This window comes from Euleptes europaea, chromosome 9 (assembly GCF_029931775.1).
Source record: "Euleptes europaea isolate rEulEur1 chromosome 9, rEulEur1.hap1, whole genome shotgun sequence".
Lineage (NCBI taxonomy): Eukaryota > Metazoa > Chordata > Lepidosauria > Squamata > Sphaerodactylidae > Euleptes > Euleptes europaea.
The window spans coordinates 44,088,477-44,112,660 of record NC_079320.1 but is presented as its reverse complement, the minus strand read 5'-3'; the positions used below and the strand labels follow the sequence as shown (position 1 = coordinate 44,112,660).

General features: G+C 40.8%; 1 protein-coding gene across 2 annotated transcripts in view; it reads left to right on the top strand.

Moving 5' to 3' along the window:
- LRBA (LPS responsive beige-like anchor protein) overlaps positions 1 to 24,184 on the top strand; it is a 445,808-nt gene that overhangs the window by 325,879 nt on the left and 95,745 nt on the right. For both annotated transcript variants that reach the window (XM_056855892.1, XM_056855891.1), the window contains 3 exons: positions 10,369 to 10,509; positions 12,035 to 12,154; positions 24,010 to 24,162. In XM_056855892.1, coding sequence (XP_056711870.1) covers positions 10,369 to 10,509; positions 12,035 to 12,154; positions 24,010 to 24,162 — 414 coding nt within the window. The remainder of the gene's footprint in view (positions 1 to 10,368; positions 10,510 to 12,034; positions 12,155 to 24,009; positions 24,163 to 24,184) is intronic.

Here is a 24,184-nt window from a genome sequence, read left to right as displayed (position 1 = left end):
ACATTTCAAATGTGCTTACTTGGCATATTTAGTCACACTGGAGATTGCTTATCCAGAAAGTAAAATAATGCATGCACTAGCTCTCTGTGTATGTCCAGTTTAGAGTTCTCTCTCATGAGAGATTTTGGGTGTTGTAGAAATTGTTAGTAGTTCTCGAGGACTGGGATCCATTACTTGTACTACCAATCTAGCAACTGCTGCAGAAGAGAGAACATCCTATTCATTCTGATCTAGCTACATGGAGAGTTAAGGAGAAATTATTGTTCAGTGAAATTAGGGGCCAGAGGAACCACAGAATGTGGTCTTGAGAAGTAGTGGGTGGGGAATCTAAAGGGAGCCATAATGGTGCTATGAGGGGGGAGGTCTATAGGAAGGGTAGGAGATTTTGGGGGTGGAGATTTTGGAGGTGGAGCCTAAGGAGGGGAGGGTTTGGGAAGCGGAGGGACTTCAATGCCATAGAGTTCATCTCCCAAAGGGGTTATTTTCCCTAGGTAGACTGTTCTCTGTCACATGGAGATCAGTTGTAATAGTGACAGATCTCAACCCATCACCTGGAGGTTGGCAACCCTAAGGAAGGGGGATAATGCTTTGTATTCCAGTTCCTTGTAGAAGTTTAAAAATTATCATTTCTAAACTGTGTCAGTAATGGCCAACTGGTGACCACATTAGAGTTCCATCCTGATTTTTCTGCCTTGCTTCACGCTTGCTGTACATGAGGTTTAGAACTTCAGGAACTTCTTAACTCTCAAGTGTTTCAGAGTCCTATGGAGAGGTCTGTCATTTTCCCAATGGAAGGGACACTGTTCTTCTATGTGTGTGTGTATGGGGGGGGGGAGACTAGCTTCATGGTAGAGAACAGGTGACACTATGGCTTTATGTGCGAGCTGAGTAAAACTAAGAATATGTACTTTTTTCATTTTTTGTTTAAAGAACGACTTATTTTGCTACTATGTTTATTTTCAGTGTAATCAATATGCTAAAAGTCCATTTATTTCATAATGTGGTAATATACTGCTGTCTCAGTTTGTCTAATGCATATTTAAAAAATCTCATCAAACGAGTATTTCAGAAAGTGCTTTTAAAAATTCAAATCTAAAACTCTCCAACTTGAGCGTGTTTCTAAGCTATTAAATCAAATCATGAGTATGAAGTGATAACAGTAATAGCATTACACCATGTCTTCAATGTATATAGCACAATACCCATGGGTTTGATAAAAATGCTTATCAGAATCCATTGGTTATACTTGTCAGTTAGATAAAGCAGCAGCTGCAAACTAGTTGCTGGAACCATGAATAAGGCATTCTTAAAAGGTGATTCTTAAGGTGATTCTTAAAAGATCCAACCAAAGGTTGTTTATCTGTGTGTCTTTGCCACCAAGATAATATGAGAACAGTCTTTTCTGCATTCTTGGTAGGGTTGCCACGTCCCCCCTAGCCACCGACGGGGGATGTGGGGGTAGGGTTGCCAGATCCAGGTTGGGAAACTCCTGGAGATTCGGGGATGGAGCCTGGGGAGGACAGGGACATCAGTGGGATACAAGCCCATAGAATCTACCCTCAAAAGCATCCATTTTGTCTGGGGCAGGGGTCAGCAAACTCATTAGTCAAAAGAGCCAAATATCAACAGTACAACGATTGAGATTTCTTTTGAGAGCCAAATTTCTTAAGCTTAAGCTATATAGGTAGGTACACTGTTTATTAACTTAATAAACTTTAATTAAAGTTTTAAGTCTTAATTAAACTATAGGTACACTGAATAAAACTTGATATCATACTTAATAATGATCTTTTTTATTGATAAAATTAAATTGTAAGTCCCTGCCATTTCCCCCTCCCCGTCCGGAGTCCTCGTCTGGAGGCCTGGTCTACAGCCATAAAAGCCTATTGGTAGACCTGGCCTCCGGCTGAGTCCCATTGGGAGGCCAGGTCTACCCATTGGCTTTCTTGGCTGTAGACCTGGCCTCCGGAGGCCCATAGAAGCCAATTGGTAGACATGGCCTCTGAAGGGGGACTTTTTCCCCTCCTCGGAGTCCAGGTCTACCGACAAGAAAGCCAGTGGGTAGACATGGCCTCTGAGGAGGGAATAAGTAAGTAAGGCATCCATAAAATTAAATCATGTCAATGACTGACAAACACTGTACATTTTCCCCATCTGCATTCTCAAAACTCTGCAGGGGGGCTTATTGCTGAGTTGTGCATCTGAGTGGCAAATCCAAGGCAAAACCTCCCATTCATAAATGGCCAATAACCCCCCATGCAGAGTTTTGAGAATCTGGATGGGGAAAATGTGCAACTGAGTGGCAAATCCAAGACCTCCTCCTCCTCGCTGCCGCCTGGGCTCCTTCCTACCTTCCCTCAAGACCTGACCCAGGACTGCCCCGGGCGGACACTGACTGGCCTCCGCGCCCTACTTACCTCCGAGCCTGGGGAACAGGCGGCGCAGCGCTGCAGGAGCGCGGCATGGACGGAGCCAAGCCGCGATGCCAGGCCGAGCAGGGAGGGGTGAGCGACGGGCCCCCCGACAGCCATCCCCGACAGGAGGGCGGGCCGGAAAGGCATTCTTCCAGCCAGCATGCCGGGGCTGAGAGGCGAGGCCAGGAGCGACCCAGGGCAGGGCACCGCCCCAGCGGGCTGGTGCACAGACGCCGACGGCTCCAGCACCAGGCGGCCCTTGTAACAAGGGAGAGGGGAGCCAAAGCGGGGCGGCCTAGAGGACGCCCCGGGGGGAGGTAGCTCTCGGGCCGGCCGGCGGGAAGATGGGCCCGGATGGACACCAGACGGCCCCCCAACCAGACCACCTGCCGTAGAGGAAAGGGGCGGGGCTGGAAACCGGGAGGGCCCTTGGAAGTTCGGGGAAGGTGGAAGGGGCGGAAAGCGCTTCAAACCCCCGCTGGCCAGCTGGGTGGGACTGGAAAGAGCCGCACTCAAGGACTCAAAGAGCCGCATGCGGCTCTGGAGCCGCACTTTTGCGACCCGTGGTCTGGGGAAACTTATCTCCATAGTCTGGAGATGAGATGTAATTTCAGGGGATCCCCAGGTTCCACCTGGAGGATAGCATCCCTAATTCTTAGATAGGTTGCTCTATAGCAGTACTAGACTTATGTCTCAAGTGCACACACACACTCATAATGTCCTAACTTATATTCAAAATCAGTTGTTGATTCTGTGACTGTAAAAATATGTGGAGGTAATATATTAAGACTGTGTGACCAGAGTTGATTTTTTTTGAAATACAAACAAATACTGGTTGAAAAACAATTCAGCTTGTTCAGTATCATTAATTGTAAACAGATTTCCAGTAGTCACAAATGCATAGTTCTGTTAGGCACCCTTGTACTTTAAAATGACTAGAAATCTTCCCAGGGGAATTAACTGGTGTAAACTTTGCTCATTTGTTACAGTAATCCAGAAATAGTTTGGGACAAGTGCTGTCTTGTCCAGTTTTAGATGGCACAAATGCTGGTGAGGTCATACTGCAACTGCATGTGCTCTGCATATAAACAAACAGACATTTGCATTGTATGGAGTCCCTGCTAGTGGAAGCATGGGCACCAGCAGTCAGCTTTTGCCTCCTCTTCACTAAGTCCTACATCTTATAGAACTCAATGGGAAAGTCACTGAGAATGGGACCAACCCTTTCTACATATCAACAACACCGGTTTTGTATCTTACTCGCACTAATGTTAGACAAAACCCAGCAGGGAGGATAGAGCGAGATTAAGGCAGAGCTGGCAACAGATGGTATTGGCAAGGGCTGCCACCAAACTACCCACAGAGGGAGGGCCAGTGTGGGGCCTCTGGGAAGGGAGAAGCAAACATCCATGCCAGCAGCCCCAACGGGAATTTCCCCAGTAAAGTTAATGGCCAGTCTGCCCTTGTTCATATTTCTAAGTTATCACTTGCGGGGGGGGGGGGGCACACCTGTATGCCTTGATTAAATGTATTTGTTTACTTATAATAATATAGCTTTCAAAGATGGATCAGTTCAGTGTGTAGGAAGGAAAACTGATATTCTGGATTCGTCTAGGATACTGGCAGTACCACTACACTCTCCTTAATCGCCTGATAAAAGTATGCTGCCCACCCCATATGTCTGCTTTGGCTTGTTGGGAGAAATGTCCCTCACTTGTGTGAATTCCCTCTGTCCTCCTTAACTGTGGTTAAATCTTACATCAACATCAGCCTAAACCATTCTTAGTGTAACCAGGGTTGGCTACGAATCTGTTTGGAACTCCTTTCAAAGTCATGGTTACGAGTGAGCCCTAGCGTTTAACCATGGCAGATGCGGATATAAGTTATGGCTAATGGACAGAATTCATGCCAGAGGGGAATGAGCTGGAGACAGGGAACACAAACCTGGGTCCTATTCCTAATCCCTCAACTGTGGATTTAAAATCAGAAGTGTTCTGCTTGTGGAGGCCTTGGAACAATTTGTTACTTAACTATACATTTAGGAAGCATGTCTTCCTTTGCTGCAACTTGAATAAATTAGTCTCCATTCAGTTGCTCTGGTATGCAACTTTTCTTCCTTTATCATACTTGGGAAAGTGAAATATGTGATCTTTTTAAAAAGCTTATACAATTCTGATAGCATTTTTTCGTATCTATACTCCTCCAAATTCTCCCTGGCTTGTAGGTATCTTTCAAAAAATGAGGTGAGCAAAAACACAATTCAGTGCTCTAGTCAATGCTAATTAGCGTGTTACTATTACCCTGGGTATCTTGCATATTATGCATCTATTAGTGAAATCAGAAATGGCAATGGCCCTTTTTTGAAAGTATCCTATAACCTGTCTACATTCTACTACATTCTATTCTGGCATTGCACGGAACCTTGAGAGTACGCTATTATGTGCTCCTGTACCTATTTATTAAACTAATTGTGGTTTATGGAGAACTGATGAAGCGAGAACCCTATGTGGGTTTTTTTGGGGAAACAGAAACTGGAATTCTCTGGAATTACAACTGATCTCCATACTACAAATATAAGTTCCCCTGGAGGAAATGGCAGCTTTGGAGTCTGGATTCTATGGCATCACATTCCTGCTGAACTCGGTCCCCTCCTCAACTATCACCATCTCCAGGCTCTGCCCCCAAATCTCCAGGAATTTCCCAATCTGGAGTTGGAAACCCTAATTTGGAATCTGTGTTCTTTGTTCACTGCTTGAGCTGTTGGCTATAAGCATGGGAGACGAAGTGGTATAGCATACCCACTTAGTGGTGTTGAAAGTAGTGTCATTTAGACTACATAGCCTGAGATGATCCTGTTGTCATGCCAAACTGCCCTGGGGCACCAGCTTGGTCTGAAGATGCAAGATGGAATGTCAAATACGTATTAGAATAAATTTTTCTGAAACTTTTAAAACCACCGTGCCCATTCATCCCTGGCAGCTTTGTTCCTATAGTTGCAATAACAAAACCACAACTTTATTGTCATCACGGGGGTTATGTTGAAAGGTGATACTTTGGCATCAGTGTGATTTATAGTTTAGAGGCTTTGAATAAATCACAGAGATGGCTTCCTGGGGTTTATTTTGCTAACACCTACAAATTTACACTAGTAACGTGTTGTGTTTCTGCTTGGACTTCTCAGTTAAAAACCTTGAGCTCGAGCAGTAGAATCTAAACATATCATGGAATTGCTCTTACTGCTACATCCATCGCTGCAATAAGCAAGATCTATTGTATTACTGTAAGTCAAAGGAATGCTTTAAGCTCTTATTTTCCCGTGAATGCCGTTCTCCAGTGTAGGTCAGTGAACGGCTCTCGTTTTCCATAAATGCATTTATGGCTGATGCATCACAATTGGGAATTTCTTAGCTTTTGGCGCACATATGAAAATAATGCTGTTTCTCAGCCAATTAAGTAGAACAGTGGTTTTTCTTTCAAATATGATAGTAAAAACAAACTTACCGGTTTTATATAAGACTGAGATTTAGAAGAGGATTTTAAAGGTCGTCCGTCCCCCCCCGAATGGCTGATAATTAGTTAAATGTTTGCAAATACCAAATAGCAGTTGTCAGGAAAATATGGTATTGGTAGTATGATAGAATGTATTAGCCCAGCACATTGTCTCCATTTTATTATGAAGCTGGTGAGGAAGCTGTGATATACAGCGTTGTCATTACAGATCTATTGTTACAGGGGTTCCACAGTCTTCTGTGTACTGCCGTTAATTTATAGCAGTAAACAATATGTAGCCTTCCAACTGCAGCAAAGCAGAATCTTTTAATGAGGTGGATGTTATTACCACAATAAATCAGTGCATTCGTGTAATGTATAATTCAATGTGTGTATTCCCACTGTAACTTCTCTGAGTAAGCTGATAGTGTATCATTGTCAGTGCACAGCTCCATAGTTCTTTATTTCCAAGCCCCCTTTTTCCCATTTGGTGACTTTAATAAAAAAAATTGCTTGCAAATAAATGTGGCATGACTTGATAGTTGTACTGTTGCTATGTTTCAGAAGCCAAGTGTAACAAAAAAGAAAGGAAAAGAAAGAAAGGGTTAAAATCAATACTGTGCATTCTGCCTGTATGGATCTCCACATTCTACCTTTTATTTCGTTTGTTTAAAAGGAAAATTAAATCAATCCTAATTGGTTTTAGCTTTATATTCAGGGGACATAATTCTATAACTATTGATCTATGGTGTCTTCTTTGGACAATAATAAAAACAGAAGCAGTTAAAAGCAAATCTTTGGAAAGCTTCAGTGCTATACACATACAGCACTGTATTGCTATTGAATGTAATTTATTTACCAATGATCTTAATGTCTCCCTTTGCAAAATAAAAGAAGGCATGGCTGAATGCTGCCACAAAGGAAGAGATGAAGGAGATTCAACAATGGTTCTATAACAAAAAATGACAGTTAAAATTATGTTACACTTCATTCTTCCCTAGGATATGTTTGCTAACTCAGATAAACCCTCTTTATAAAGGAATTACTTATAAAAAAGGGTTATGGTACCAATTAGAGAACTAACAGCGCAGTACTAAACAGAGTTACACCCTTCGGAGTCCATGGAAGTCTATGAGCCTGGAAGGGTGTAACTGTTTAAAATTGCACTCAAAAGAAGATCAATGCGCTGGCACAAACCCCTGTGATGGAGGAGTGCTACCACCCAGGTTGCACCAGCGCCCGTGTGTTGCGTTGCCGTGCTACTTCCTGGCGCCGTTGTAAGTTGCCTGGCGATGGCATTAGTGCCCATTTGCACGGCACAAGTGGCACTAACGTTGGCACAGGGTCATGCCAGCTCCTAAGCCCCTTCGCCGCTCTCTTATTATTGCATTGTTAGAAAATGTTTTCTGTCATATAAATCTCCCATCATGATTTACAGTGCCATCCTAAGCAGAGTTGTATCTTTCTAAGTCTATTTAAGTCAGTGAGCTTATAAAGGTGTAACTTTGGTTACAATAGCACTGTAAATCACAAATCAGAAAATCACACAAGGTTGGAAGAGACCACAAGGGCCATCCAACCCCCTGCCATGCAGGATCCCACAATCAAGTGCTCCCGACAGATGGCCATCCAACCTCTGCTTAAAGACCTCCAAAGACGGGGACTTCACCCCCCCCCCAAGGCAGGGTATTCCACCGTTGAACCACCCTCACTGTCAGAAAGTTCTTCCTAATGTTTAGGTGGAATCGCTTTTCTCTTAGTTTAAATCCAATACTCCGTGTTCTAGTCTCTGAAGCAACAAAGAACAAGCTAGTTCCCTCATTAACATGGCATCCCTTCAAATATTTAAACATGGTTATCATGTCACCCCTTAACCTTCTCTTCTCCAGACTAAACAAACACAACTCCTTAAGTCTCTCCTCATAGGGCATAGATTCCAGACCTTTGACCATTCTGGTCGCTCATTGGATAGGGTTTGTTCTGAGTTCCCATATCGTGTGGGGCTAGGTTGGCTGACAAAAAAGGGCAGGACAAATGCTAATCAGCCCCCCTGTGTTTAGTTAGAAAGAAAGATCTTTTCAGCTAGCACTTGGGGAAATGTAATTGAAATGATTTTAACTGATTATTTTATATATGATTGATGTGCTTTAATTTTTATTGTTAGCTGGCCTGAAGCTTTTAAAATTATGTGGCAGTAAATAAATACTACCATGAAAGAGAGGTTGGTAAAGGCAATTGAGGTATTGTTGGATGCAATGGTTTGCCCTAAAGTGTCCATTTCTTGATTATATATAATTAATCTCAAAACCTAAATGGATGAAATAGCACCCTGATCCTTGTGATAATTCTAAATAGTGAATCAAAAATAGTAAAATACAAAGTTATTTATAGTATTTGTTTCATTATAGTCCACCTTTCTCATATGGACTCAAATTCTATTTTTTTACAAAAACCTTATTTTTTTTTGTTTTTTTTAAAAAAAAACCTTATTTGAATGGTGGACATTCCTTCCAGGATGATCTGATAATGAATATGGATAATGATTTACCAGTGGCATCTTACAATGGTATGCATGTAACTATTTGTTACACCAGTGTTTTATATTGCCCCGGTGTTTTATATTGCCCCAGGGGTGAGATGAATGGTAACTTTCATCCATTTTATTTCTAGTAGAGCTGAGTGTGTCAGAATCTTCTCACCTGCCATTTTTAGGGATGTGTATGTTGATTTGTAGCTGTTTTGGCATTTACAGATTTGAACTGGCAATTATTTCCAGGTATATAACAGATATTTAACTATTTTCTCTCATAGTGGAGGTTTCGTCTTTCCTCACTGGGCTGTTTTCTTGCCTACCTGCTTGGTCCATTTCACTCTGTACCTGTGATGCTTACTGCCATGTATTAATGTCTCTTATCATTGTGAACCAAAGGACAGGCAGTCATTCCTGGTTACTGAAGATCTCTAGTTTGATGTGGTGGGTGGGGCAATTTCACTCATCTTTGATTTAAAAAAAAACTGGCAAAGGAACTTCTCTGCAGCTATTAGAGCCACTGGATCAAAAGCAAGTACAGTTGTCAGCTTAGACAGAAGTGAGTGAGGGGGCCAATCATGGTTTGGAGGACAAGAAGAAAGAATTCCTTCAGAACTTTGTTTCAAGAGTAATAAAACGTTAAATTATTCATTTGTATTTTAAGTTGTGGGGAGTTGAGGGAGTGTTATCTCCCAACATAGCTTATGACTAAAGCCTTCTTCAGACGTAGCAGTATAGATATCAGATCCCTCTGTGAAGATTTCAAGGCTGTTAATTTAGATATTTATACCCCTGCTTTTTTCTCTCCAATGGGGACCCAAAACAACACATAATTCTCTCCTCTGTTTTATCATCCTGGCAACAAACCTGTGAGGTATGTTAGGTTGAGACAGGGTAGCTGGCCTAATCTAACCCAGTGAGATGCGATGACAGAGTGGGGATTGAAACCACTGTTTTCCAGATCACATGAACACATGAAGCTACCTTCTACTGAATCAGACCATTGGTCCATCAGAGTCAGTATTGTCTACTCAGCCTGGCAGCAGCTCTCCAGGGTCTCAAGCGGAAATATTTCACATCACCTACTGCCTGGACCTTTTAACTGGAGATGCTGGGGATTGAATTTGGGACCTTCTGCATACGAAGCAGATGCTCTAGCACTGAGTTGCGGTCCCTCCCGATTTTGTCTGCCACACTAACGACTACACCACACTGGTTATCAGCATATATAATGGTATATGCACGAACACCAGAATGACATGATTAGGGTCAATTGTGTGGGACTTTTACATTCAATCATTTCAAAACTAGGAAGGTAGAAAATTAGTGGATGAGACCTACAATTTAGGCCTACCCATATGGCTTCCCTATCAATACACATACTGTAGCAACATGGGACCTCAGCAAGGAAGAACTCCACTATCAGAAGCAGGGAAATAATAACGTTGGGTAAATCTTTCCTCTGAAAATGAGAATTAAATGGTGATTTGGAACACCATCCAATAAAAACCCCAAAAATTTGTAAAGCGTTGTATTTATTACATGGGTTCAAAATGGGTGTCTTCATCTTGACTGGTTTCACAAACATAGTTGTATTTGAATGTAGATTTGCCAACCTCCAGATGGGTCCTGGGGATCTCCTGGAATTACAACTGATCCCCAGGCTAGAGATATCATGTCCTCTGGAGAAAATGGCTGCTTAGGAAGCTAGACTTTGTGGCAATATCCCTTGCTGGTGTTCCTCTCTCCTCAAACCCCACCCTCCCCAGGCCCACCCCCAAATCTTCAGGTATTTCCTAACTGGCAACCCAAGTTGAATGCAACACTATCTTGTAATGGCAGAACATGCTGGCTGGTAGTTTAGTTCATTCTGTTGTAACTATTACCAATCTCACAATGAGTTGAATTTCTTTCTTTTTTTTCTTTCCCCTACAGCCTATCGGTGCTCTTAATCCCAAAAGAGGTGCGTTCTTTGCAGAACGCTATGAAACATGGGAGGATGATCAGGTTCCAAAGTTTCATTATGGTACTCATTACTCAACAGCCGGTTTTACACTCACTTGGTTGTTAAGAATTGTAAGTATAATCTTGAGAAATATTTCCTGTTAAACTGTAAGGAAAGCAAGAGATGATTAAGATATACATTTTTTTTAAAGAAAGGCACTAAAGTATCTAAAATTTCAGAATAGTAGATTAAAACCAGTAATTGTCAATTACAAAAAAAATAAGATTGCTTCCAAACTGTTGAACAAACATTTTAATGATGAAAATGAAAAATGTGAAAGCTTTTTGTTAAAATATTTTTTTAAGTAGGTCCCTTTTCATTTTCTTTACACTTATGCTTTGCATACACGATTTTTAAAAATTGGAACGTAATCGGATTTATTATGGCTGGATTTAATTTTCATTATTGACAAGTTAAAACAAACTCTGGGGATATGATATTAAATAAGATTATCATAACGCCCTTTTCCATATTATGTACTAGCATACTTACAGATAACATTGCAATTGGTGAGATTTGATATATTTGTGAAACAGAACATGTTTCCATAAAATAAACTGGAATGATGATTTATCAGATAGAAACTAATTTCTTTGGGAAAGCATTAGCAGCACATCATTAATTAAACCTTGTTAGATTAGTACAGGCAGACATAAATCCTTGAAGTAATTTATGGTACTTAGCTAATTTCAAGCAATTATCCACTAATATGCACTTAAATGTCCTTTAACTAGGAGGAGGTTTTCCGTTGTTCAGACATTTTTCTTTTCTTAATTGTAAGCTATAAGGAAACACAACAAAGAAAAAGTTGCACATATATTATACTTCTAGTGTTATACTGGATACTTTGAAAGTTGAATAACATCCAGGATCTAAAAATAAATGTTGTTTTGTGCAACTAAGAGGATTTGTACTTATATTTGCTGGACTGCAGTTCCTCTCCCTCCATGGCAGCCTTTTATCTTGAAGGAAGTTTCAGTACTGGCATGGCAGGAAATGTCTGTTGTTGAAAGAAAATAAGTGAAATGTTTAAAGTTCTTGAGCATGTCTGGAGTAGGAATTTGGATCCTGGCTGTAGGCTACATTCTTTTACAAAGTTATACATGTATAAATCCAGTAGTTTCAATGAGATTAATACGTGTGCACCTGTTTGACAAGATTATGATCATAATTGATAAACCACTGAAATAGTAATACAGGTATATAGGAGGCTTCTTATTCCCCTGATTAGTTCTTATCTCAGTAATGCTTATAATGTAAAAATTATCGTTATATTAAAAGCTAGGACATGGTGATTTTTCATGACTAGCTGTGACATTTATTTATGAGTTCCCATGTAATCTTCATAACCACATGCTTACCATTTTTTAGAATTGTATTGAAAATGTTGGTATATTTTTCTCTTATAATGAATTAAAAATGATCTATAAACTGAGTTATGTGCCAAAATTGTGTTGTTTTTTTACTTACCAAATAAATCTTGTCATTAGAACTTTAGAAAATTGTCAAAAAAATTAAATATAGCTAAAAAAGAAAATCCTTGCTGAAATTTTGTTTCATAAAATATTTCAGTTTGTGTTATTTTTCTGTTGCTAGGAGCCTTTTACAACATTTTTCTTAAACTTGCAAGGCGGAAAATTTGATCATGCAGATAGAACTTTTTCTTCCATTTCAAGAGCATGGCGTAATTCTCAGCGTGACACCTCTGATATCAAGGTAAACTTTAGTAAATGTTAACATTACTTCTGTGAATGTCATGATGTATTTCTCATATTTAAAATTTTTTGAGACCAATAACTAACTATTTAGAATCTATTGGAATTGTTTTTCCCCATTTGAGTAAAGGAGCATGTTGGACTTTTGCTGATTGCTTCTTGTGGTCCTAAGGGCAGATGCAGGGGAGGGGAGGAGGTGGGGGAAAACACATGCATGCAGAAACCAAGTTGGTGTAAACCGGTCACAGATCCAGGCATCAGGTGACCAGTCTGTCGGCTGATGAAACCCTTCCCCAGCCATTTTGCTGGGGGTTGACTTGGAATGGCAAGACCAGTGTTTCCCCAGGGGAGCATGCTTCTGTGTGGTTCTATTACCACCTGTGAGTAGAACCAAGTGACGGCCCCCGAACTGGGCATACTACTACCTGGTTCCACCCCAAGACCCCTTAAAGGGGTCCCCACCAGGGGGAGGCAGGCACAGAGGCATAGCCTCCCCTCAAATGGATCCGCCCAATGCCTAAAACCACCCAAAGCTGTGACAAATAAGAAAATAAGAATTACAGTTGTGCTACAAAATCGGCAACCAAGGGAGGCAGGGATGGCCAAAACAGCCTGGCAGTCATGTGGCCTTAAAAGGGGGAGGGGCGGACTGGGAGAAGGTCTCAGAGCTAAGATCCTCCCCCAGACCACCCTCACAGGCAGAGACAGCAAGCCATTGGCTGTTGATTGGACGCTGCCAGGCTCCCCCAAACAATTTGCAACCACACCCATGCTGCCTGACGGTGCTTGGGTGTGAAACCTGCCCCCCACCCTGTGGCTATAAAACAGCTTCAGGTAAGTCTGGGGCCACATCTTATGAAAAAAAGGATATTTTTAAATTGCTTTGATTCTTATTGGAACTGAAACATTTTTAATCTTCTGTGGGATGTTCCTTTTACTAGGTGGGGTCTATGTCTCTATGGCACTTGGCTAGTTCATGTTGTGTTTTGGTTTAATCATTTTCTGATTTGCTAGAATCATTTGTATGCATTTTCATCAAACCTTTGAATGAAGAACCAGCACTGATATTGCTGAAGCAGTGCTAACATGAGGAGAGTGCAGGTTGCTACCTGTGGGACATCTCTTTGACACTGAAGATGACAGGACATTCACGAACTGGAGCAGCTAATGCAGGGGTGGGGAACCTTTTTTTTGCCAAGGGCCATTTGGATATCTTGGACATTATTCGGGGGCCATACAAAATTTATATATAAAAATGTATATATATATAAAACAAAAAGTGATCAGCAGTGCAATCTTATACAGGTCTACTCTAAATCCTACTCAAGTCCAGTCAGCAGGGCTTACTCATTGGAAAGTGTCAGTAGGTTTGTCCTGCAGATGTCTAGGATCTTAACCTATTGGCAACCCACCCATTTGGGCCCAGAGAAAATATGAAGTACATTTTGTTTATTGAGAAATTTTACATGCTGCCTGGAAGTTGACTTGGATGGCCCAGCCCAGCCTGATCTCATCAGATCTCAAAAGCTAAGCAAGGTCGGCCCTGGTTAGTACTTGGATATGAGACCACCAAGGAATACCAGAGTTGTTATGCAGAGAAAGGCAATGGCAACCCACCTCTGTTCATTTCTTGCCCGAGCCAGCAATGTCGTGGATTGAACTCCCTCTGATCCACAGCCCCTGCCAAGGAGATGCTCTCCCCCTCTCCCCCTGATCCACAGCCCCTGCCAAGGAGATGCTCTCCTTCTGATTCACAGCCCCTGCCAAGGAGAAGCTCTGCCACTGATCCACAGCCTCTCCCAAGCAGATGCTCTACCCCTGATCCACAGCCCCTGCCAAGGAGATGCTCTGCCACTGATCCACAGCCCCTCCCAAGCAGATGCTCTCCCCCTGATCCACAGCCCCTCCCAAGGAGATGCTCTCCCCCTGATCCACAGCCCCTCCCAAGGAGATGCTCTCCCCCTGATCCACAGCCCCTCCCAAGGAGATGCTCTCCCCCTGATCCACAACACCTCCCAAGCAGATGCTCTCCCTCTGATCCACAGCCCCTGCCAAGGAGATGCTCTCCCCTTGATCCACAGCACCTCCCAAGCAGATGCTCTCCCCCTGATACACAGCACCTCCCAAGCAGATGCTCTATCACTGATCCACAGCCTCTGTCAAGATGCTCTACTGAAGAGCGCCAGCCGAGAGATCCAGCAGGGAGGGGCTGGCCAGGGGTCCCTCAGGCTGCTGCGCGGGAAGTGTGCACCAGCCGGGAGATCCAGTGGGGAGGGGGTGGCCAGGGGGCCCTTTGGCGGCCACACAGGAAGCGCGTGCCAGCCGGAAGTTCAAGCGAGGAGGGGCTTGGCAGGGGGCTGTCTGGCTGCCGCGCAGGAAGAGCGTGCGCCAGCCGGGAGATCCAGCGGGGAGGGGCTGGCCAGGGGGCCCTTTGGCGGGCGTTTGGGAAGCGCACGCCAGCTAAAGGTTCAAGAGGGGAGGGGCTTGGCAGGGGTCTCTCTGGCTGCTGTGCAGGAAGCATGCGCCAGCTGGGAGATCCAGCGGGGAGAGGCTGGCCAGGGGGCCCTCCGGCAGCCGCTCGGAAAGTGCACGCCAGCCGGGGGTTCAAGCAGGGAGGGGCTTGGCAGGTGACCCTCTGCAGGTGGGCCGGGGGCCGGATGAAATGATCCTGCGGGCCGGAGGTTCCCCACCCCTGAGCTAATGGAACAGCTGATTTTGCTAGCAGAGGAATGGTACAACCAGAAAGTGTTGTGCATGGGTTCAGTAGGGTTAGTCTATCTCATGTGGCCTTCTTTATGAGAGTGAGGTGAGAACATCAGAACAATTAAAATTGTACCAGATCACTGGTTATCTAGGCCCTCCTACTTGGACCTTTCAAAAGGCTGGGGTTATTGACTGCCCTCCAAATTGATCATTTATTCTAAAAGCTGTGTGTCATTAATAAAGCTGTGGTCTGTTTAATCCCAAATTGTTGTATCTGCTCTTTATTCTTTGCCCTCATAGCCTGCATTTGTAAACCCTGAATTTATCAGAATGGTTAACAGTGATTGAGCTCCCTGCAAAGCAATGTTAAATATTTTTTGCTTTACATCCTGAAGCAGTAGACAATCCTGTGAGATGAGTTTGTTATACCACAAAGGAATTTCTCAATTTAGACTTAGTTCTTAATTTTTCAATTTGGACTTAAAAAAGAATATTTTCTTTACAAATGTCATGGTCCCTTGGGACTCTATGGATGACTAATGAACAGTGTTACAGATTTGTAGTGTATGACACAGACATAATTTTAGTAATTCACTCAGGCATGTTTCATCTCTTATCAAAATCTCTATAGATATGACCTTTCTAGATTTTAGCAAAATTTAGATGGAGCCAGAAAAGGAGGAAAACCTGAGAAGTGCCTCAAAATACCTTTTTTTTTTAAAGTAGCAAGGAGTTTTTCTTAAGAAGTTTACTATCATTGTATTCTACAATGGAAAAAAAAGAGTTACCCTAAAGAACAGAGTGCTCTTGAAACATGTTGGGATATATTTAAACATTTATAATGGTGTTTAAAGTGTGATCTGTTGAGGGTTTTTTCTCTCTCCTGTCTTAGCCCCCTCCTTCCATCCTCTTTTTCCTGACCAAAAGATAGATGACAGTACAAATATTAAATTATCCTGTGAAGAGTAATTTTTGTTTTTTATATTTTGTGGTTTCAGTTTTTTTATTGTAATTATTGCATGATTTACACTACATAATACCTTGATTGAAAGAAAGGCAGACAAAGGAAAGGAAAAAAGAGAGAAGCCGATTTATAACAATTCATAAAAATAAAACGGATATATCTTTTCTAACTTTTTTTGTCCAAATGCATAATAAAAATTGCCCAGCATCCACAAAATGTATTTGTACATTGTGAATGTTTCACGTAGTTACCAGTCCTTTTAATGTCCTAGTAGTAGAATTATCTTAGGATCCAGTGGTATACTGTGTAACATATTACTGAAAAATTGCATCACTTTTTGCCAAAAATGTCAAGATTTGGACATACGCAAACGTGTATCAAATCTGCATAACCCCAACCGCATCTCCACATACATCTGGTAAAAATTCTTTATATAAGTGGTCTTATATAATCTAATGTAAAAGACCACATTTTTAAACCTTTTTTTGAAATGCATCAAAATTAATTTTGAGATGACATTTTCCCAGATCCATTTCCATTTCTCTAAATTCAAACCCGTTCTTTCATCTTTCTCCTATTTTTTCATGTAACTTAAAGGGGTAGTATCTAAATTTAGTAACAGTGGATAAACCTGGGGAAGTATTCCTGTAGAAGTACTGTTGTCACTGATTGTAGATTCAAAAGTGGTTTTTGAAATGTAATTTTTAAACACTTTCAGCCTAGCTTTTTAACTGCAGGTTATATGAAATAAATATGAAAAGCCAGAAGTTCTGTTATTATTTGCCCTTACTTGAAACAGTTTAGTAAAAAGGGATGGCATACATTAAAATGTCACAAAGTGGTGAGCAGGGGTGGATTGTAGTAGTTAAGAGTGGCAGACTCTAATCTGAAGAACCGGGTTCGTTTCCCCCCTCCTCCACATGAAGCCTGCTGAGTGACCTTGCGCTATTCTCAAAACTCCCTCAGCCCCACCTACCTCACATGGTGTCTGTTGTGAGGAAAGGAAGGGAAGGCAACTGTAAGCTGCTATGAGACTTCTTAAGGCAGGGGTAGGGAACATCAGGCCCGGGGGCCGTTTAAGGCCCGTGAAATCATTTGGTCTGGCCCTTTGTGGGTCCTGGCAGATCTCTAGCTCAGAAGGATCTAAGACTGGCAATCCGCCCCCTCCCGTGGACAGGAATAGCCTCTATTCAAGGCTGATGTGAGTTTGTTTTGTTGAGAAAAGGAACCTTCCCACCCCCCTTGAAGAAGAGTCATTAGCTATGGAGCTGCTAGGACCTCCCAACAAACTGTGTCTTGTGTTTGCTGCCCTGCCTGAATCTCTCGGGCCCAGCTGGCAACGGCAGAGCTCAAATGCGAGTCGCTCTACATGGCAGACACTCGGAGCCGTCTCCGGTCATGTCTCTTGGCTAAATGTTTGACCAAATATAGCAAGCTAATTTTTAAATTGATAATTTTGTATGGCCCGCGAATGATATTATAAATATCCAAATGACCCTTGGCAGAAAAAAGGTTCCCCACCCCTGCCTTAAAGGTAGAGAAAAAGTGGGGTATAAAAGCCCACTCTTCTTATTCTTCTTATAGGGGGAAATCCTGGTGAGCTATTTTTCCTAAGCTCTCCTTACTCCACAGTGGGGCTGGTAAGGAGGAGTGTGGGTGCCACTGGTATATGGCAAAGCTAGAAGCCACTGTTCCTATGCTCCTTCTCACCCAGGCCAGCAAAGATGAGCACATGCACAGCACTTCCTCCAGCAGAGGAATAAACAAATGTAGTATTTCAGTAGTGTTTTTTTTTTTTACTGTACGCCTATATGAACAATAGCATCTCCTGTAAGGAATAAACCCAATAAACGTAGAGGAGAAGAGCATAGCTCAGTAGTGAGACATGTGCTGTGCCTGCCTAAGATCCCAGATTCAGTGTCTGGCATTTCCAATTAAAGAATCTCTGGTTTCACAATTTTCCCAAAAAGAGAGATGGGATGACTTAACATGTTTAGATATATCAAAGGAAGAGAGGAAAAAATATAGTTGTAGATTGTCTTGTATTAGCACAAGTCCGTAATTTTAACAATGCAAATAAGTAATTCTAAGATTACTAAGAATTGTGGATTAATTGTTGCACTATGCATTGCTTCATTATATTTTTGTGATATAGTTATAGTCATGATTGTATCTAAATATGGCTTGATGACGTGATTAGTGATGCTGAGCTCCTCCTGGCCTTGATTCTGAATGGGTCCTTTCTGCTGCTGTTTTATGCTGTGAGCATTCAGGGCAACATCTGGATGGCAGCAGGAAATAGGAATAAAGAAATTCCCAATGCTTCCTAGCATCAAAGAATGTTGCTACACATGTTCTCAGCTGTGCAAGGAGTTCTGAGAATCAAGACTTTCCATCCTACCCAGTGCTAACTGCATACTATCCCAGTGCTCACAGCAGAATCTAGGCCTTAAGCCTTAGGTTTTAACTATGATGAGAACAGGCAGCCCAAACCGTAGAGGCAAAAAAAGTTTAAAAATTAAGGGGGGGGGAGTCCCCCATTGTCTCCAATGGGTCTGCACCATGAACAAATAAATGGCACAGCACCACCGCAGCATGAGGGGGTGTTCCCGAGGTGAAAGGGGCAAGGAAGTTGCCTAATGGCAGCTCCTCCCCCAGGAACACCCCAGGAACGCCCCCATACCAGCGCAGGCTTTCCCGGAAGGGAATGTTAGCTGGCGTGTCTGTGTTGGTGCCTCCCGGACACCAGCGTATTTGCCCTTATGCTGGCGTAGGTGCCACCTTATTCCATGATAAGGTGGCGCCTATGTTGGTGTGGGGTCATGCCAACTCCTAAGGAGCTTTGCCCCCCTTCAGGAATGGGCTATTCCCCTCCATCACCTTGTTTTGCTACGGTCAATTTGGAAAAGGAAGACATGGCAGTGAAGGCCAGTGGGTGTAGGTAGCCAGGTGGGAGAATCCCCTGCCTCCATTTCCAGCCACCAGTCCAAGTGGCAACAAGATAAAAAAAATTAATGGCCATTGGGACCACTGTATGATGTCAGTTCTGAGGAAAACCTGGAAGTGATGGTAGTCCTCTTATAGAAATTGCCAGAAACTCTATGGTTTTATCACAGAGTTCCTGGCAATTCGTAGATGTCACTTCTGGATATTACCAGAAGTGACTTCATACCATCACTGACACCTTCCCCCCCCTTCCCCCACTGGTGCCACGCTGTGCCTGGCGACCCTAGGGGTGGTATAGAGGTCTGGGGGCATCAAACTGAGTCCTTTTTGGATAACACTCAAATACTGAAGCAGTCTGGTTCTGATTTGTAATGGATACAGAGTGGCTTCATCTGTTGAACTGTATTGCCCCCTCCTTCCATTTTGATGCAGTACCTATTTGCTATTGTGGTTTATGATTCGGCTTTGATAAATGCCACAGTGGTTTTATATGAAAATGTTTGTATACAATGATAGTTTTTTAAAAAAATTGTTTTGTATATCTAATTCACCTGAATTCAGTCAATTCTCATACAACAACTTTCATAAGAGAGCATGACTATCTTTATTTGCTATATGATCCATCAGATGAAAATTATCCGTAGTAAAAGTCAAATTGTAGTTAACTGTGTCAAAGTTCACATCTGTCTAATATTTTAAAGGTATTTTTGGAAGGTAAAATATGCTCTACATTGTATATAACTATGCAGTAAAAACATATGTTTGACCGAGCAGCAAAAAAAACAAAAAACACTTTACTACTTACCTGACCATAAAGGAAAGATAAGACAGGAATCTGCAGTTTGAACATTCTTCCATCCTGCTATCAAACTGTTAATTGCGTTGTTTGAGCCATATAGGCAAAAAGAAACAGATGCAAAGCATCATCACTTAAAAATTAAATTTGCAATTCAAGAAAAGGTTATACTGTAGTTCTGGATTAGTCTGATGCGTTGATCACATCTCAGGCTTTCATTGCAGAATGACTAGGATTGGTTGTGACCACATATATGCTCCAATGTTATTTCCTCTGGCATGATACCAAATGACACAAATTGCTTCCAAATCTAGCCCATGAGATTCTTATAATATGGAATGCCTCTTCCAGATTTTAGGACAGCCCCTCTCTGAAGCATCTAATCATGGGCTCTCTCTAAGTACTTGCCTTTTTTGTCATCCATTTTTCATTTTCAAAATAAACCATAGAGTAGTATGACTTAACTGACCTGGCACTTCCTAAACTTAGATTCTGTCCCATTTTATTTTAAAAGTAAAACTTTGTACCTGGGATAATAAATTAAACTGGCAAATAATTGCCTCATAAGTCACAAATTATAAAGATTGTGAGAAGGATCCAGTCAAAGGGAAGCACTTTAGAGTCCCACTTATTTCAGTGGAAGAACAAAGTGTATGTGTAATTGAAAATACCAAACTTTGACTGCATTGAGCCTTGTATAAATAAGTTCACCTTAGCACAGTATTGCAGTATAGAAATAGGTTCAGGCAACAAGACCTAAGGGTGGGGGAAAAGATCACAGTATAAGAAGAGTCGATTTAAATGCTGATTCAGTGACTAACTGTATTTCTTTGAAGTGATAAGCTGTGTTATACCATGGAAAATTTTGTTGGTCTTTCAGATGCGATTGGACTTGCATTTGCTATTTCTTTGTTAATTGAACACCTGCTGTGAAAGCATTCTTTCATCACCACCCTTTATTGTGCATGCACAGTAAAAACTTAGTACTATTTGTTGAGGACATCCTGAGAAAAATAGCATGTATGTTTTAGTGGAAGTGTAACAGTTAGTTTGTGTTTTGAAGCTACAATATAAGGGGTTGGTTTGGAAGGAGACGCAGCTGTGGAAAATACAATTGACAATTTGGCTAAACAGAAAAAAATTACTTTCTGAGCCAGTGATTCTGTGATTAACTGGTGCTCGAAAATTCCACAGTAATAGGAAGCTCAACAGGAAACAATGAATTGATGAAGTTTTTCCTCATGGAAGTGACCAGGCAAAGACTTCCATTCCCAATAAAACGACATGAAGATACAGAAATTATTATTAGTATTAGTATTATTAGTACCACCACCAGTGTGGTTTAGAGGTTTAGTGCTGCTGTACGATCTGGGAGACCCAGGTTTAAATCCCCATTCTGCTATAGAAGTTTGCTGCGTTACTTTGGGCAGGTCACACACTCTCAGCCTAACCGTCTCATAACTTTGTTATGAGATAAAATTGAAAAGGGGCAAATATTGTAAGACCCTTTGGGTCCCCACTGGGGAGAAAAATGGGTAATAAATGAAGTAAATAAATATTTAGCACTTGGACTTGCAAATGCATTCATGTGAAAGTACCCAGATACTAATATCCTAACTAGTCACTTAAACTAGAACAGAAATATGAAATTAAACTAGAGCAGAAATATGAAAAAAATTTTCTAGATTTTTTTATGATTTTCACTAAAACTGCTGTTCAGGATCCAGAACTTCTCTTTCACCAGTGAAAACAGGCTTTAAAATGCAGTCAAAGAATCTTCTTCTTTTGCCTTTCTGGATCCAATCCTGTATCTATGGCAAATTATGTATTTGCTCACTTAGGCCTGATATTTTATCTACATTGTAAAGGTATCATTTAGATTTGACTCTATCTTCCTGATTCTCAGCTATTGTTTTTGTTCATTTATTTGTCTTTGAGAAATTCTAGGCCCTCTCAAATAAAGATCAGAAGACAGAAAAGAAACCATAGGCTATCATCCAATCCTTTGATAGAGGCTCCGTTGAGACAGGCACTGAAAACTTGTCTGTTAATATATACTAGCATTGATAGTTATGGCTACATAGGGATCCAGGGAGAAGGAAAACAGATGAGTTCGAGAAAAGCCAGGCAGGACTATAGTAATAAAAAAATGAAGAAGTATTGGCATTGTATGTTTTAAGTGTTCATACATTACATTAATAATCTATACAATAGCCCCAGGGTAACCTTCTTTGTAGAGCTGGAATTTAGACTAGGGACTTCCCTGATGGTGCAATCCTAAACAGAGTTACATCCTTCAGTATGTGGCTGTTCAGGATTGCACTGTGGGGCATTGATGCTAGCTGTGAAACTCTTTTAATGGTTTAAATGCAATTTGTTTTCTGCATTTGCCTTAGAAAGAACTATAGTGATTTAAATAAATAATTATTCACTGTTGCCATTCAGTGATAATTTTTAATAAAAACTTCCTGAATACAGATATATTTTGTATATTTTTTTAGCAAATAATAAAATGAATATAATTTCATAGATGAAATTAAAATAAGCTTAAATGGGTTGGGTACTGAGTTTATGACTGAAATGTACACTATTATATTGGCTGTTAATTGAGTTGAAAATTGAGAAAAATACGTCTCTTTTGCATTATATACCTTAAACCGATCACAGAAATCCTTTTTATTATGCAATGTGCTACGTACTCTTATTTATGTAACTGATAGTCTCCAAACTGTTTGCTGTTTTCAAGCATTTTGTATTAAAATCTCATTCTGATTTTGTTTTTAAGGAATTAATGTGACTGTATACAAACATGTGTGATATAGTGCTGTACAGTGTTTCTCACAAAGGTTGAGGTGCTAATAGCTTAATTCCTAAGTGAATTTTTTTCTTGCTTTGCTCTGACAACTCTAGGCTGACCCTGTCTATAATCTGATGACCTGGTCTTGCACTCTGCTATTTGGAAGACTATTCTGGCCATAGTTGACCCTGAGGGTGGTATCTGGAAGACCACTGCTCCATTGACCCATGTCAAGAGTGGATTTAGAATCTGATCTACTGGGCCTCTGATATAGTTAGGCACATAATACGTTTTTCTGCTTATTAAATGGCATGCTTTTTCACTTGTTAGAAGAGAAAACCACTTTTACACCAGTTGTTTAGTATAAAATCATTTCCTGAATTAATTAAAAAGGTTTTGTTTTCCATTTAAGAAATGAACTTTAAAAGAAACTGCTATTTCCCCACAGAAATCTGTTGTATTGCTTGGTTTAACCGTGGTTTTGTTAGATGGACATTCATATAAAGGTTCATTATAATATATATTTTTCAAATGCAAACCATGTGTTAAACGTTCTAGAAACATAAAAACAGAAAAGCAATACTTAACCAGCCAACCTTTGAATTACCCATATTTTACAAAATAAATGACAACAAATTGTCACACATTTAATATTTCTCCTTGTTTTTGTTCCTTATAGCTAATTGTTTGGCATTTGAACTAATTAAAGTTTCAACAGCTTCTTTTGATTGCTTTAATGGGTATCAAAATATTGCATCACACACATTTTGATGATACAAACTGAAGATAACATTTATGCTGAATGAAATTCCTGAAAAATATCCTATATTAGTATATATATAGTGTAATATAGTGTGCACTATATTGGTGTAAAAAATATTTTTAAAGTGTTAATGTTTTTTCTTAGATTTGGCTATAATTGAGAGATGTAGTGGGACAATGACTTGGCAGCTACCATATACAGACCAAGGAATCCTCTTGTCACTTCTTAAAGTTGAGATAGTAGAAGCCAGTTTGTGATGTGTTTTGGGTGAAAGAAGGCTGATCATCAAAAAATTAAAAAGAACCCTTTTTCATACCAAGGCTTCAATTAAGATGCAGACAGGCTGATCTTTGAAATGAAGTATGTTTTCAATAGCTTATTATTGGTGAATAAACTGACATGTATATTTTATGACCGCCTTCACACCTAGTGCATATTAGAATGCTGCTGAATATGGTGATCTTTTTGAAAATATGAAATAGTAAGATATGAACATAAAAATGATAGTTAAGTATTTACAGCTTCCATCTAAATTTTGTTTTCATCATAAAATGTCTTAATTAGATACTTTTATGGATCTAATCAGGTGCCTTGATTTTTCATGTATTGATTTACAGTCAAAGCAGAACACATCTGTGCTCAGGCATTAAAAGGCATAAACGTATTTCCAGGAAATTCTTGCATTCCTTTCTTCATGCTCCTCTTTTTGCTCTCAGCAAAATGTCATTCAATATTTTCTGGATGTAAAGAATACTAACAAAGCCAGATCGGTATCAAGAAGTCCTAGCTGCTCTTCCATTGCACTTTTAAACTTAGTGATTATATAATGAGGAGAATGCTGAGATAAGCCAATTTATAACATGTCACTGTTTTTCATTTCCATATAGGAACTCATTCCTGATTTTTATTATCTTCCTGAGATGTTTGTCAACGAGAATAATTACAATCTTGGAGTGATGGATGATGGAACAGTGGTATCCGATGTTGAACTTCCGCCATGGGCCAAAACCCCAGAAGAATTTGTTCGCATAAACAGATTGGTAAGATAGCAGTCAAATGTTC